Genomic DNA, 13,603 nt, shown 5'->3' with positions numbered 1-13,603 from the left:
AGCTTATTTTTTCAAGGAATTTTTCGAAAATCATTTTATATCAATCCCAGTTTTTTTTAAATAATTCTTTCTTTGGCTGCACAAACATATCCATGCATGCATTTATATACAAACATGCCATCGACAAAAAATAGCCATCTGAACACTTTGGTTCAGCCCCAGAGCTTGAAAGCTGTGCATTTTAAAACTGAAATATGAGACAGATGCATCAGATTAGGGGTGAGGATGTTCAATCGAAAGCATTATGCTGCACGTTGACAGGATTGCACTACCAAGAGGTTAAAATGATATGGTTTTCTGATTGCTGAAAGGTTGATACCACAAGCTATGTTTCTTTTTAAGTCAACACGAACTCAATCTGACCCTATTTATTTTTCACCAATCAATTCTCAATGAACAAAACCACCTTCTGCCCTACTTATTTTTTTCTAGGAAATATGTCAAATTATGCTAGCAAAATTGTGTTAATGGCAACAACGGTATGATCAATGTAGAAATATTGACAAGGTCAAAAGTTGCACATGATTATTTAGAATCAAACAGAGCAACCTGCAAATGCAGCAGTTTGACGGTTTGATCACAGAAGGGTTTACAGTATATAGCGTGAAGTGTTTAACGGCACATTCTCTTTCAGGTTAAGTAAACTCCAAGCAGTTCTTCAGATGGATTTTGAAGTGGAGGATGTCAGCAGTCAATCAGAGATTCAGGTGATTAAGTGGGAGTTGACGCTTCCTGATGAAGTCAAAATGATGGGGGCGTCTGAAGGCACCATGAGGATCTACACCACTCAGAGAGACTTTGTAGGCCTGGCTCCTCTAGTTGTGGTAGGTTAAGGTTATTCATTAAAGATAGTAACAAAAATAAATGATTAAATAAAATGTCTCTATCTTAAGTGTCTGTCTGAGACTGTAAAGGATCTTCATTAGTTATTCACTGGCATTTTGAAAGACAGAATTGATCCAGCAGGGTACCAAGGGCTCGGCACTGACACAACTTGTAAATGCGACAAGCTTCATCTGCAAGACCGATCACGTTGACCTTTGGATTTTGTCCAAACATGAGCAGATTTAGGCATAATCAATCAGATTTTCTGTAGCGGCTCTAATATACAGCTGGAAACTGTCCCAGGAATCTGAAAACAGCTCTGGACAGAAAATGGCGAAAGAAATTTGATATGTTTGCAAGTACTTCTTTAGGATTAGGGGACCAATTCTGACTATTAATTATGATTTTTCTTCACTAAACCTCTAATCTGCTGCTTATTAATAGTTTGTGGGGAAGTTAAGTTTACTGTAGGTATGGAGTAGGATTAAGAGATCTAAAGTATGGTCATGCAGAATGAAGCATTAATACTGAATGTGCTTTTCAAACACTTGAGCAGCAGTTGCCATGGGTTGTTTTTAATGTACACGGGTTGATGCTTCCCCATTAATGTGATATTTAGGGGTATCCCCATAAAAAAAAAAAAAGGTATATTACCCACCAGAACACTATTGGTGCTTTTCCACTGCATGGTATGGCACGGTACAGCTCGCTAGAGTTCAGTCTTGGGGTATTTTTCACTGGTTGCAGTACCCGGTGCTTTTTTTAGTTTCAAGTGAACCGTACCATTACCAAAATGTGACGTGTAAACTCTGCTGATCATGGATTGGTTGGAGAGAATCGTCACTACCCGCGTCACTGAATTCGCGACACAAACACAAAAGAAACACTAAATATAAATCAGCCAGCGAAGGATCGAACGCAACTGTTTTGAACGAGCGCACCATTTTTTTAACAACCAAAAAGTTTTGTTGTCTATTGCAGAAGTATAGACATTCCTCTTGGTGATAGCAGAGGAGAGGATACAGTGAGAGCTTGATGGGGCGACCCGTAATTAAAAAGGTAGAGTAGAGGCGGCTCAACTATAATGACGTGAATAATCCCGCCCACTTTAAAGCGATACTAAACTGCAGTGGAAATGCAAACCGCGTCGAACCATGCCGTACCGTACTTAGCCAAGCCAAGCCGAGTCGTACTAACGCCATATTTTTACTGGGGGAGCCGCATCGAAACGTCATTGGGCTAGTTTTGTTGTGAAAACCTGCCAACCATAAACAGCCAATATGCTAGTACTATTAGAGTTGGGGTACTCGAACTTGGACTCGGGTCCGGACTCGAGTCCAATTTTGAATGAACTCGGACTTGTCACGCACTCCGGTGAATTTGTACTCGGACTTGACACGGACTTGAACATTTTGGACTCGGAAAATATTCCGAGTACAATCGAGTCCACGTCATGTGTAACAATAAAACCAGCATAAAATTGAAATGATAAATTAATGAATGTCTCCCCTTCTGTCATTTTACTGCACCACACCGGCAGGCAGAAGTCTCCTGCTTGCAGACGAAACACACGCACCACTCACTGGATATCAATGTGGATTAGTGATGGGAAGTTCGATTCTTTTCCGCGAACCGGTTCTTTCGGACGGTTTGATTCAATAAACCGGTTGAAAATAAAACAGTTCACCGGATACATAATCCATTGCGATGTATTTGTTATTAAATTAACTTACGTTTCGTCAGATTGCCCTTCATTCAAGCCCTCGGTTTACCCGCACTCATTACATTAGCACAAAATCAGTTCAGAATCAATCACCAAAAGAATCAGTTCGGTTCAGACGCGCTGTGAGTCATTCGGCTTCATGCTGAATCACGAATGCGCAGTATCATCAGCTCCTCGGTTCTCGAATCGGACGCGTCCGAAAGAAACGGTTTTCGGTTCAGTTTACTGATGATCTGAAAACTGATACAACCGGTTCTTGACTCGAGAACGAGAATCGCTCAAAACCCTGGTAGGAAAATCTGACAGGGTAGGATAAAATGTCAGGACACCGGCACATGCTGCATTTCAGTATCATCAGCTGCTCTACTCCTGTTCAAACTCAGTTTGTGAATCTTTCATCATTAACTATAAATACAGTACAGATATTTCATAAATCATCCCTTATTCATATTAAACATGGAGTCTTTAGAGTCTTAATTATTGTCCAACTTCCCTGAAAACCCCTTTGGCCCATACATAATCTACAATATACAGATTAGAAACATGTAGCCCCTATCTTAAAAAAAAAAAAAAACCGTATATATATATATATATATATATATATATATATATATATATATATATATATATATATATATATATATTTTTTATATATAGTTTTATCACACTTTCCGATGATTAACAAAATACTTGAAAAATTACACGCATGCGCATTATCATCAGTTCATCGGTTCTCAAATCGGACGCCTCTGAAAGAAACGGTTTTCAGTTCCGTGTACTGGTGATCCGAAAACCGATGCAACCGACTACCAAAGACAGCAGCAGCAACCAACAGATGCTACACAGCTCAGCATTGCAGGATTTGCAAGACCAGAACTGACCAAACAAGCAATCCAACTTTATGATGCAAGTTCTCCAAGACAACAAGAAATTCATAATGTCATCATTAAGGATCTCCTCATTGGCTGCACTTTACCTCTGTCAAATGTGGGGGAGAGGCATTAAATAACTGAAATGTCATATTTAACTGGAGGACAATATAGTGTGATACAATAATAAAATAGGTTCATTTGTATTTTCATGCACTTGTAATACAATAAAACCTTTGAAAACTTTTTTCATAGGAAACTAGTTCTGTTGACATAAAATAAAAATGTTCAATGCCAATGGCAATGACTAGATGTAACAGTGGTATTTTTTTTATTACATTTTTATATTGCCATTGGTTTAATGGGTTGAAAGGTTAAAATATTAATAGAATGTAAAAATGTACAATTCCAATTTATAATCTTTTTTAATTTAATTACTTTCTGGACTCGGGCGGACTCGACTCGGACTCGGCCTTTAAGGACTCGGACTTGAGTCCAACTCGGCCCCTTTTGGACTCGGACTCGGACTTGGACTCGAAGTTTGTGGACTTGGTCTTGACTCGTACTCGACAAAGGTGGACTCGGACCCAACTCTAAGTACTATGCATGCTAATAAGCAACTAGGTAATAGTGAGAATTGGTCCCTTAACTAAAGTTTTACCAGTGCCCCAGTGACAGCCAAGGGTGTGGAAAATCCATTATTTGCAGCTTGCTGGTTGCTTTTAGGTCGGTTTTACAGGGCAAGGGATTTTCTCATTTCAGAGAGCATTATACTGGATAAGAAGTAAATCTAACTATTTTTATTCACGAACAAAATAGTGCTGTTTGATCAGCCTAATGGTAATGGCAAATTCCTTTTTCCATATTTAGCAAAACAATATTGATATAGCTTAGGCTTATTTTTAATGCATTACATAAAGTTAAATTAAGTGACCTGTGTTTCCTGAAAACCTGTTTCATTTATGTGAGCTGGCATTTTGCATCTGTCAGGATCTTTAAAGTTCAGAGGTTTATCCCACTAAGCTGGTGCTTCCCATTTACTGGAGACAATATTGGGAAATGGGGGTTTGACACGTAATAATCCGTTTTTGCTTTTCGCTTGTTCTCATTAAAATGACTTTGATTACATAAAATTGTATAAGTCTGAGTAGTGCATCTCTGGCCCAGATTATCTAAATAGATTGACACACTCCATTTCAACCTAAAATCAGCTTTGAGTCCCTGATATTGTTTACCTGTGAAATGGTGTAAAAGGTGCACTGATATTATGACACTAACTTCATCACTAGATTGCATAATGTTATCATAACTGACCTCCATTCATAGGAGTGCCAAAGTTTAAGCTTAGCTTAGTATTAAGATCCAAAATGTAACTTTGATCCCTGTCCCCTGTGTAGGACACAGAGCTGTTGAACACTGCCGTGCTGACTGGTAAGAGGGTCATGGTGGGAGTACGTACCATTGCTGTGGAACAGGATGGTTCTGTAACGGATGTCTCTGAATTTGCTGACTGCAGCTCTACAAATGAAGATGTTCTGAAGGTACAGTCATTGTACTGTTTTTACTCTCGTGTCTCCGCATGGATACAGCACCTGCAAAGTCATATCAAGCTAATATCAAACTCTAATTCTCTGTGCACGTGTGAGACTAAAGTAGGTCAATAACATGATGTTAATGGTCTGTCCAGATCATCCAATTCATACAGTGACTTGAATACACTTCTCGTGTAATGGGCATGTTTTTAATGTATTTTAAGGTCATTAAGTCTAAAATGATACATTATGATATCACAAGGAAGAAAAAAAAATCCTTATTAAAATATTTATTGAAAATAAAACATTATTGAAGAGTTAGCATACATTTTACTGTTATTATTTAATATATTCACAAATAATTTTAACAACATTTATTCACTGCTAATTAATATAAAAAATTATAATAATTGTACATACCTTCACGACAATGTGTCAAGGTCAGAAAGTACCTTAAAATATCAGAAAATCTGACTTTTTATGACAAGATTAGTTTTAGATTAGTTCTCAGTAAAAACATGATGTTTATGATTTAATAGTTCATATTTACAACAAAAAGGTTTTACCTTCAAAAGTATATTTTATAAATGTTTGAAAGTAATTACTACAATCTGTACACATGACATTTTGTCTTTTTTTTTTTTTCAAAGAATTTGGCACGTTTGTTTTTCGTATTTGTTATAAACTCAAAGATGAAAGATGGATAGATGGAGTGTCTGTGAATGGATGTCATCGCCAGAGAGAGGCAAAAAATCTCAGAAGAATATCTCAAAGTCTTTTCTTGTGTATGCATTATGTAACCTCTGCCAGTCTGAGAGCCTGTGTTCTTGGGACAGTGCTCTGAAAGTCATTAAGCCACGTCATGACCTCACTCAGGAGGCCTGTATCCTCTTTGTTGAGGAGGTAATCTGAACGGACAGCTCAGCACCATACTGTGACTACAGCTAAAATCAGAGTCTTAAAAGAACTTCAGTCCTGTCGCACTCAAGGACAACATCACTTTCTGGCCTCATTTCTTAGAATTACACAGAAATGCATTTACTTTGATGTTCTCAGTAAAAAAATATATCCAAACTTAAGATTAATAGATTATACATGAGCAAGAAACATGATGAGACTCATGTTTGGAGTAGATTCCCCCAAAATGAAAATTCTGCCATAATGTACTCATACTCATGTTTTTCCAAACCAATTTGCTGTTATTTTTGTTTCAGAAGACTTTATGTCACACAGATTGTATATGGGCTATTTATTATTTAATTATTATTTTAATTTTTGTGTTGTTTTTTTTACGCTTTTGGAGTTGATATAGCATTGACGATATGAATTGTTGTTTGGACTACAGCTGTGTGCAGATTCTTCAAAAACTGTTTATTGTTGTGTTTTAGTATATAATTATGCTTTGGGAGTTTCATGTAAATAACAGCATATGGTTTGGAACAACATTTAATATTGCTTTAATCAACCCTCTACATTGCAAGTAAATCACTCGAATATGCGACTTCATTCTGGCGACTAAATAATGTCTAATATTAGCCAATGGCTTATACATTCTCTGACTGTACTCGCCAGTGTATGAGTTGAAGGCTAAGTATAAGTTAAGCACAGATATATTTTTTTACTCGCAAAAACTCTGACTCTGACTGAGGGATTCAGAGTTTGACTCTAAGTCAAGCGATCTGTGATATTTCTCCGTTCATCTCAATGGATACGCAGCGCAGCTGTATTTGATGTACCATAAACTCTAGTGTGAAGGCACACAAATTGTTGTCGCTTTCTCACACACACACAGAGAGAGAGAAAGTGTGAGTGAGTGAATTGACGTGCTACATTTAAACAATATTCTTTGTTGTATTTTCCTATCAAAATAACAGTGCTCCTATGGAAGTCTTCAGCTTTTAAGAACAGCCGGGTTTTCCGGTAGTGGGTGGAGTTAATGCGCAAACGGCAATCCCATTGGCTAGTGCTCACCTATTATCGTCCCCGTTTTGATTTCAGCAAATCAGTTCAAGAGAACGTACAAAACCTGATTAATATTCATGAATCCAGCAACTCATCATTAATCCTTAGTAATCCCTATTCTTAGTGTGTTTTATAGTTCTTATTATTAGAATTTGTATCATTATTATCCTATCAATATTTTTGTTAGTTTTTTCCTAATTTTTTTTTTCGTCAGAAACATTGAATGACCTCTCAAGTTAAAATGTTAAAATGCATTTATCAAATTTACTTCTAATTACTTATTAAGTTATATTAAATAATACTTGATTATTATTAAGCTTGACTGACAGATGTTAAAAGTGTTCTTAAAAAAACTGTGCCATTTTATATATATATATATACATACAGTCTGGTGAGTAAACAAAAATATTTCCTAGCCAATGGCGATTCAATTGCCAAGGTGTCCGTAGAGGGTTGTTTAATTCATGTCAAGACTTGTTAGTTAATATGTATCATCAACCAATCAAAATAGTAATAATAAAATAATAAAATAAATATATATTTTAAAAATATTTTGCTTTATTTGGACCATGAAATAAGCATGAATAATAATGTTAATACATTTTTTTTTAATCTCTCATGAAATTCTTCATATTAACTTCACCAATATAACACGATTTTATTATTGTTATTTTGAATTTATTCTTAAAATATTATGACGTTAATCTTAAACGTTTAAATCTAAAATAATGGATAAACTGATCAGACATATGCCTAACTGACTGGCGCTGGCCGCTTGGTATTTTAAAATACAAAAACTTGAATTTAACAAACATAAAATGTTCTAGTCATATTTGTAAATTAACTTAATAAAGAAACAAAACAGATATAACACTTTGCCATTTAAAACCAAAACTGAACTATTTTAATGGCACCAACAGCAGCTGTTTAGCTTAATGGGAAAGAAAGAGAGTGTAGAGCCGTAGTCAAGTTCAGATTTGTAGAGTCCAAGACAAGTCCAAGACCAGGACTAGTCGAGACCGAATCAAGACCGAGTCCAAAGAGGTTCGAGTCCAAGTCCAAGTCAAGTCCAAAGAGAATCAAGTCCAAGTCAAGTCCAAAAGTTTCGAGTCCAAGACCACATACTTAAGTACTGATAATGTATGTGTTGCGAGAGACAGCATATCTCCTATTCTAAGAAAATAATTGTACATTATTATTTGTAATGATCAAAAAGCATGTGCAAAGTAACAACTCTGTAGGACAGGGGTCTCCAAACTAGATCCTGGAGGGCCAATGCCCTGCAGAGTTTAGCTCCAGCTGGCCTTAACACTATCCGGAAGTTTCTATTGTGTCTAGTAAGAGCTTGAATAGCTGGTTCAAGTGTGTTTAATTAGGGTTGGAGCTAAACTCTAAAAGGACACTGGCCCTCACCGAGTTTGGAGCTGTAGGGACAAATTATTTTTATGTACTTTATTTACATTTTATTTACTTTATAATGCTGATGTTTGCTGAAATCATGTCTGTGGTCAAAAATGTAAATGACCAACACACACAAAGCCCAACAAATGCGCGTAGTTAGGGCTACAAGGGATATGTTTGGCTCTACTGGGCATGCACACATAAATACAGCTTCATTTTTTTGTCATACTATACTAGGGGCTTGCATAGACTTGTCAGATCTGTTGGAAACAATCGACTCCTCGAGCATGCATTAACCATAATGCATACAAAGAGCTTTCAAGTACGACGTGAATTTTAGGATTACAATATTGCGTGGTGCTGTTACTTTCTATGACCTTATATATGCTGTGTGTAAAATTAAAATATGTAATGTTATAATTAGTGTTGTGCCTGAAGCCGAATACCTTATTCTGAATGGCATGCATAATGGCTTCATAAACGAATAACGGACAAGGAATAATTCTGACTAAATACTCGGCTGAAGCTGGCACAGTCTGGTGTTTGCTAGATAACAGCTGAGTCAGGGGATCAGCGCAATATTATACACAGACCTCTAAAGTCACGAGTGTGAAGTGAATCAATGTAAACTTTATGAGTGAAAAGAGCGCAAATCACTGCATTGCTGTTGCCTCTCCGTGAAGTTCACTAAACATTAAGACTCGCTTAAAGTGTTCTGCGTAATGAAAATGTGCGCATTGAATGGATTCAGTCATGTTCAAATGATCACTAAACGATTGTCATGACATCTCTCTGCTTGCATGATAAATATTATTTTAGAAATTAATAATTATTTTAGTTTAACAAGACATACTTGTTCAGTGATAACTATAAGAAAAAAAGACAGTCGACGTTGTATATGAATGCAGATACAATTTTTTTTGTTATCATTACAGATACAAATACAGATACAAATACTGGCTGTTACATGAAAATGTAAATATTTAATGTCAGAATTATAAAGTTTTGATAATTTATAAATAATTTGGTAATTGTTGCATAAGGCTATGAATTAATAAGCGTTCATTGATAAAAAAAAAACTATTTACCGTATTTTCCGGACTATAAGTGGCACTTTTTTTCATAGTTTGGGTGATCCTGCGATTTATAGTCAGGTGCGACTTATTTATCAAAATTTATTTGACATGAACCGAGAGAAATGAACCAAGAGACTTGTACCAAGAGAAAACATTACCGTCTCCCTCTCGCGGCTGTAGACGGTAATGTTTTCTTTTGGTTCTTGGTTCTAAATACATGCAACTTATAGTCCAGTGCGACTTATATATGTTTTTTTCCTCATCATGACGTATTTTTGGACTGATGCGACTTATAGTCCGAAAATACGGTAATTTGTTTTCATTTACAATAGCATGAAACACTAGTAGTCGAGTAACTCAAGTATATTTTTAATGAAAAATAGACTAGTAGAAACCTGTAGTCTTGCAACCCCTATACTATAGAACATTAATTAGTATTTCATTATTGTAAAGAGTAAGTTTAAGGCTATCTAGGTGTAGACGTAAATAAAACAGGTAGAAAGAGCTACGCCTCTGGATCTCCATCATTCGCTGGTCAAAAATCTTGTTAATTCCATTTGAGCTTGATTTTTATGTAATATTAAGTTCAAGCATCTGAAATAATACCAACACTGACAATACAGTGTTGTTTAATTATTGAAATTTCCTCTTTCTATCTTCTTCCCCCTGTATTTCAGTGCTTCAGTATGCTGTGGGACTGTTTTATTTATTAACACCCACAACCTACATCAAGTCAAGTTTAAGTGATTCAAATAGTTTCCTATTCTCTTCTAATCTGTCAATCCATCTAGCCATCCCTGCATATATTCATCCCTCTGTGCATCTTATGCAACTACTGTACCAGAAAAAAAACAATACATTTTTTAACTTGGTAGATGTGACATTATGCAAACTACTTCCTTGCCCTGCTACTGCGTCTTGCTACTGTCATTTTGGGACACATACTACCTATAGAGCCTCAGACGTGCTTGTGCTGTCAATGCATTATAAAATGTTAATGTCATATTCTTTGAAATTCTGCGGCATTAGATCCATGTCTGTCGACTAATAGGATAAAAACCATAATTACTGTGTTAAGGATTCTGACATCTTATGCATCCATAAATATGTAATTTGCTATCCATTAAACCCTGTATATGGAAATAGTCCTTGTTTTTACAGCTGCGCATGTATAAAACTTGTTGTAAAAAACAGCCAATTTTTTTACAGTAACATGCTGTTTTTCATTAAAACGAGAAAGTAGCTGATGCTATAGATCAAAGTCGACACTATTTTAAATCCCACCTTACACCCTCATTCACAATTCCCTACATGAGTTTACTAATACAGTCCACCTGACAGAGAGAATGAAAACTAATTAGTGAATTCAGACACTGATGAACAGCTGCTGTTAACGAGCAGAATCACTGACGTTACCATTGTGGAGATCAGTGTTTGCTTTAGTTCGGCTCTTAACCTTTTACTTCTGAACATTAGCTTTTGTTTGATTGCTCAATAGCTTTATGCTGCAATGCATACTGGGTACCAGCACAGGACAAAACTCATCCATGAATCCCAGCATGCATTGCGGCATGAATAAATTACGCAGGTGAATTGTCCACTTCTTTTCTTGAATTATTAGTATGTGCTTGTGTTTTTGATTTTGCCTTGGAGTTTTAGTAGCGTGTTTTGTGATGTTCAGAACTGATCTGTTTATTTATTTTCTGGATTGTGACCATTGTTATGATTCAAACACTGATTCTTGATCTGTTTGTCTAAATTACATTAAAGGTTTTTTTATGAGTAATGTCTATTTAATGGGTTTTCATAACTAATGGCTCAGCAGGACTTGATCTTTTGCTGTAGTATCAATATTCAGTAAGAGAAGAGACACTGGATTGAATCAGAAATAAGAGAATGAATGAACAATACAATATTTTTTTTCGTTGACTTTTTTGCTTTAACAAACAATTTTGAAAAACACATTGTTACAGCAGGCAAAACAAAAAAAACCTTATTGTTAGAAAGTCAAGGTACAAGAGCACAACTATATTAAACACTGATCTCCAAAAACAAACAAAACCCATCTAAACCTCTGTAACTCTCGATAAGATCTTCTGCAGACATCTGACAGAAATAAAGTCAGTCTGGTTAGTAATGTGAAGCTAGTGAAGATATTTAAAGAGTTGTTTAATCAAATATTGGGAGATTTATTTTATTTCAGTTGATTCATCTAAGGCTGTGGCCGAAGTCAGTTGTAGTCCTTTCCTTCAGTGGTTCTGCTTGTTAATAGCAGGTGTTAATTAATCACAGAATTATCTCATTGACACACTCATTGTAGTGTGAACACATTATACGTGTTCATTTAAAACTGATGATTTTTTTGTGGGGTTTAAAGGGTTAAAGGAGGAGAGTAAATACTGAACTCAACAGTATTAATGTGTTTTTGCACAAGAGAGATCTGTTAGTTAAATGTAGTTTTGTGGTTCACCATTGTGCTGGAGAGTAGACCCTGTGCTTCAGTCATTGATGAGCCACAAACACTGATCTTCTGCTGCTTTATCTAAAGACAGTGAATGTGGAGTCGCTGATACAGTGATGATCTCTATGTTAAGTACTTCAGCACATACATGTATGCAATAGCTAACAACGAACAGCAATGATTTGAGTAAAAGTCATGTTTTTAGTTACTACTCTACCATTACACATTAAGTGTTTGCAGTTTTATACTAAGAAATATTTCTTCTCAGTGGACTCACAGTACCAACATCTTATGAATGCTAGTTTTTAAACTCAAACTGTTTGAAGCAATGGGAGCTGAGTTCATTTCCATGGAAGAATTACGGTAAAACACTGTTAAAATATAAAAGTTGTAAATGAACAGTTGAGAGCTGTAAATTTACAGTACCTTACTGGTAACCCTGCTGCCAGTACATTACTGTTATTTAATGGCACAATTTTTTACAGTGAGCGACACATAACATATACATTAAACTATAAATACAGTACATATTCTCTAACTGGTTTACACTACGGAAACTTGCTTTTCCACACCAGGATGTTGTTCAAAGTCACCCCTGTGTGCCATCCTCAATCTTTTGAAAATTTAATCACATCGTAAATTATACAATTGATTTAATCATGTGGCAGCATGCATTTGGTAAACCCATGCTGAACTGTTAAGTGACTTTGAGACTCTGTGACAGTAAACGTCTAAAGGTTACATTAAAAATGCAGCATACGGATCAGCCACTACTACATTTTGCCATACTTTTTTATAAAGTTGAGTTTATTAATAACGGAAATAACTAAAGCAATCTCAAGCAGTTAAAAAAAGCTGTAAATGCCGATTTAAACCTAAATTATACTTGGTCTCAGAAGTCATGTTTTTACTGCGACTAAGCACCAACAAATCCTCTTACACAAGTCCATTCCAATCCAGCAGAACATGAAAACTACAGTGTGAACAGCCTGTTTGTTCAGAGTTATAAATAACATGAAACAACATTTCTGGATGCCCTCAGGTGTCTGACAGATGCAACTTTGTCTATGTGAATGGAAAAGAAAGCCAAGGGCAACTGCGGATGCTGGTGAACTTTACCTACAGTTACCTGAGTGCTCAGCTGGAGATGAATGTGTGGTTCCCTCGTCTGCCGCTGGATATAGAGGTGTCTGATACAGAGCTGAGTCAGATCAAGAGCTGGAGGATCCCCATCATGTCCACCAAAAGGTACAAACACAGTGACTGCGTTCGAATGCACAATTTCTAGTTAACGCCTATATTGTGATTAGCATTTGTTCTGAATAACAAATAAATGAATATTTCTGTATAAAGTTGTGTAATCAGCTTACAATGCATTAAAGTATCCTGAACATTGTATTTTTCTCTGTGCACTTATTTATTTACTTACTGTTGCTTTCTTTTTACTGTGGCAATGCTTATCATTGAACTTCCAAAAGGGCCACAGGGGAAGAAAATAAACTAACTTAAAGTGCAAAAGAAAAAAAATCTAAAATTTTACACACACACACACACATATATGTAGTTATGTAATACAAAAATGATTGCGTTGATTGTAAAGATCTCTGAAAACACAATCCAATAGTAATAGAACATTATAGCCAGAAAATGCCTTTAAATTCAAAATCCACTTTCAGACAGGTTCAAGTAGATTGTGAACTGTGGAAAATTGTGAATAAGATTGTGTAAGGTTATGAGTAGTTTAAATACTGTTG

The 13,603-nt window shown here is 35.8% G+C and overlaps 1 protein-coding gene across 1 annotated transcript in view; it reads left to right on the top strand.

The window, feature by feature from the left end:
• Positions 1–13,603, top strand: part of LOC127963716 (transmembrane protein 132C) — a 36,939-nt gene that overhangs the window by 19,506 nt on the left and 3,830 nt on the right. Inside the window, exons 4-6 of the mRNA XM_052563764.1 lie at positions 635–824; positions 4,815–4,958; positions 12,892–13,097. Coding sequence (XP_052419724.1) covers positions 635–824; positions 4,815–4,958; positions 12,892–13,097 — 540 coding nt within the window. The remainder of the gene's footprint in view (positions 1–634; positions 825–4,814; positions 4,959–12,891; positions 13,098–13,603) is intronic.

The sequence above is a fragment of the Carassius gibelio genome, chromosome B8 (assembly GCF_023724105.1).
Source record: "Carassius gibelio isolate Cgi1373 ecotype wild population from Czech Republic chromosome B8, carGib1.2-hapl.c, whole genome shotgun sequence".
Taxonomy (NCBI): domain Eukaryota; kingdom Metazoa; phylum Chordata; class Actinopteri; order Cypriniformes; family Cyprinidae; genus Carassius; species Carassius gibelio.
Note: the sequence above shows the minus strand (reverse complement) of the source record. Positions and strands in the feature narration are given on the sequence as shown.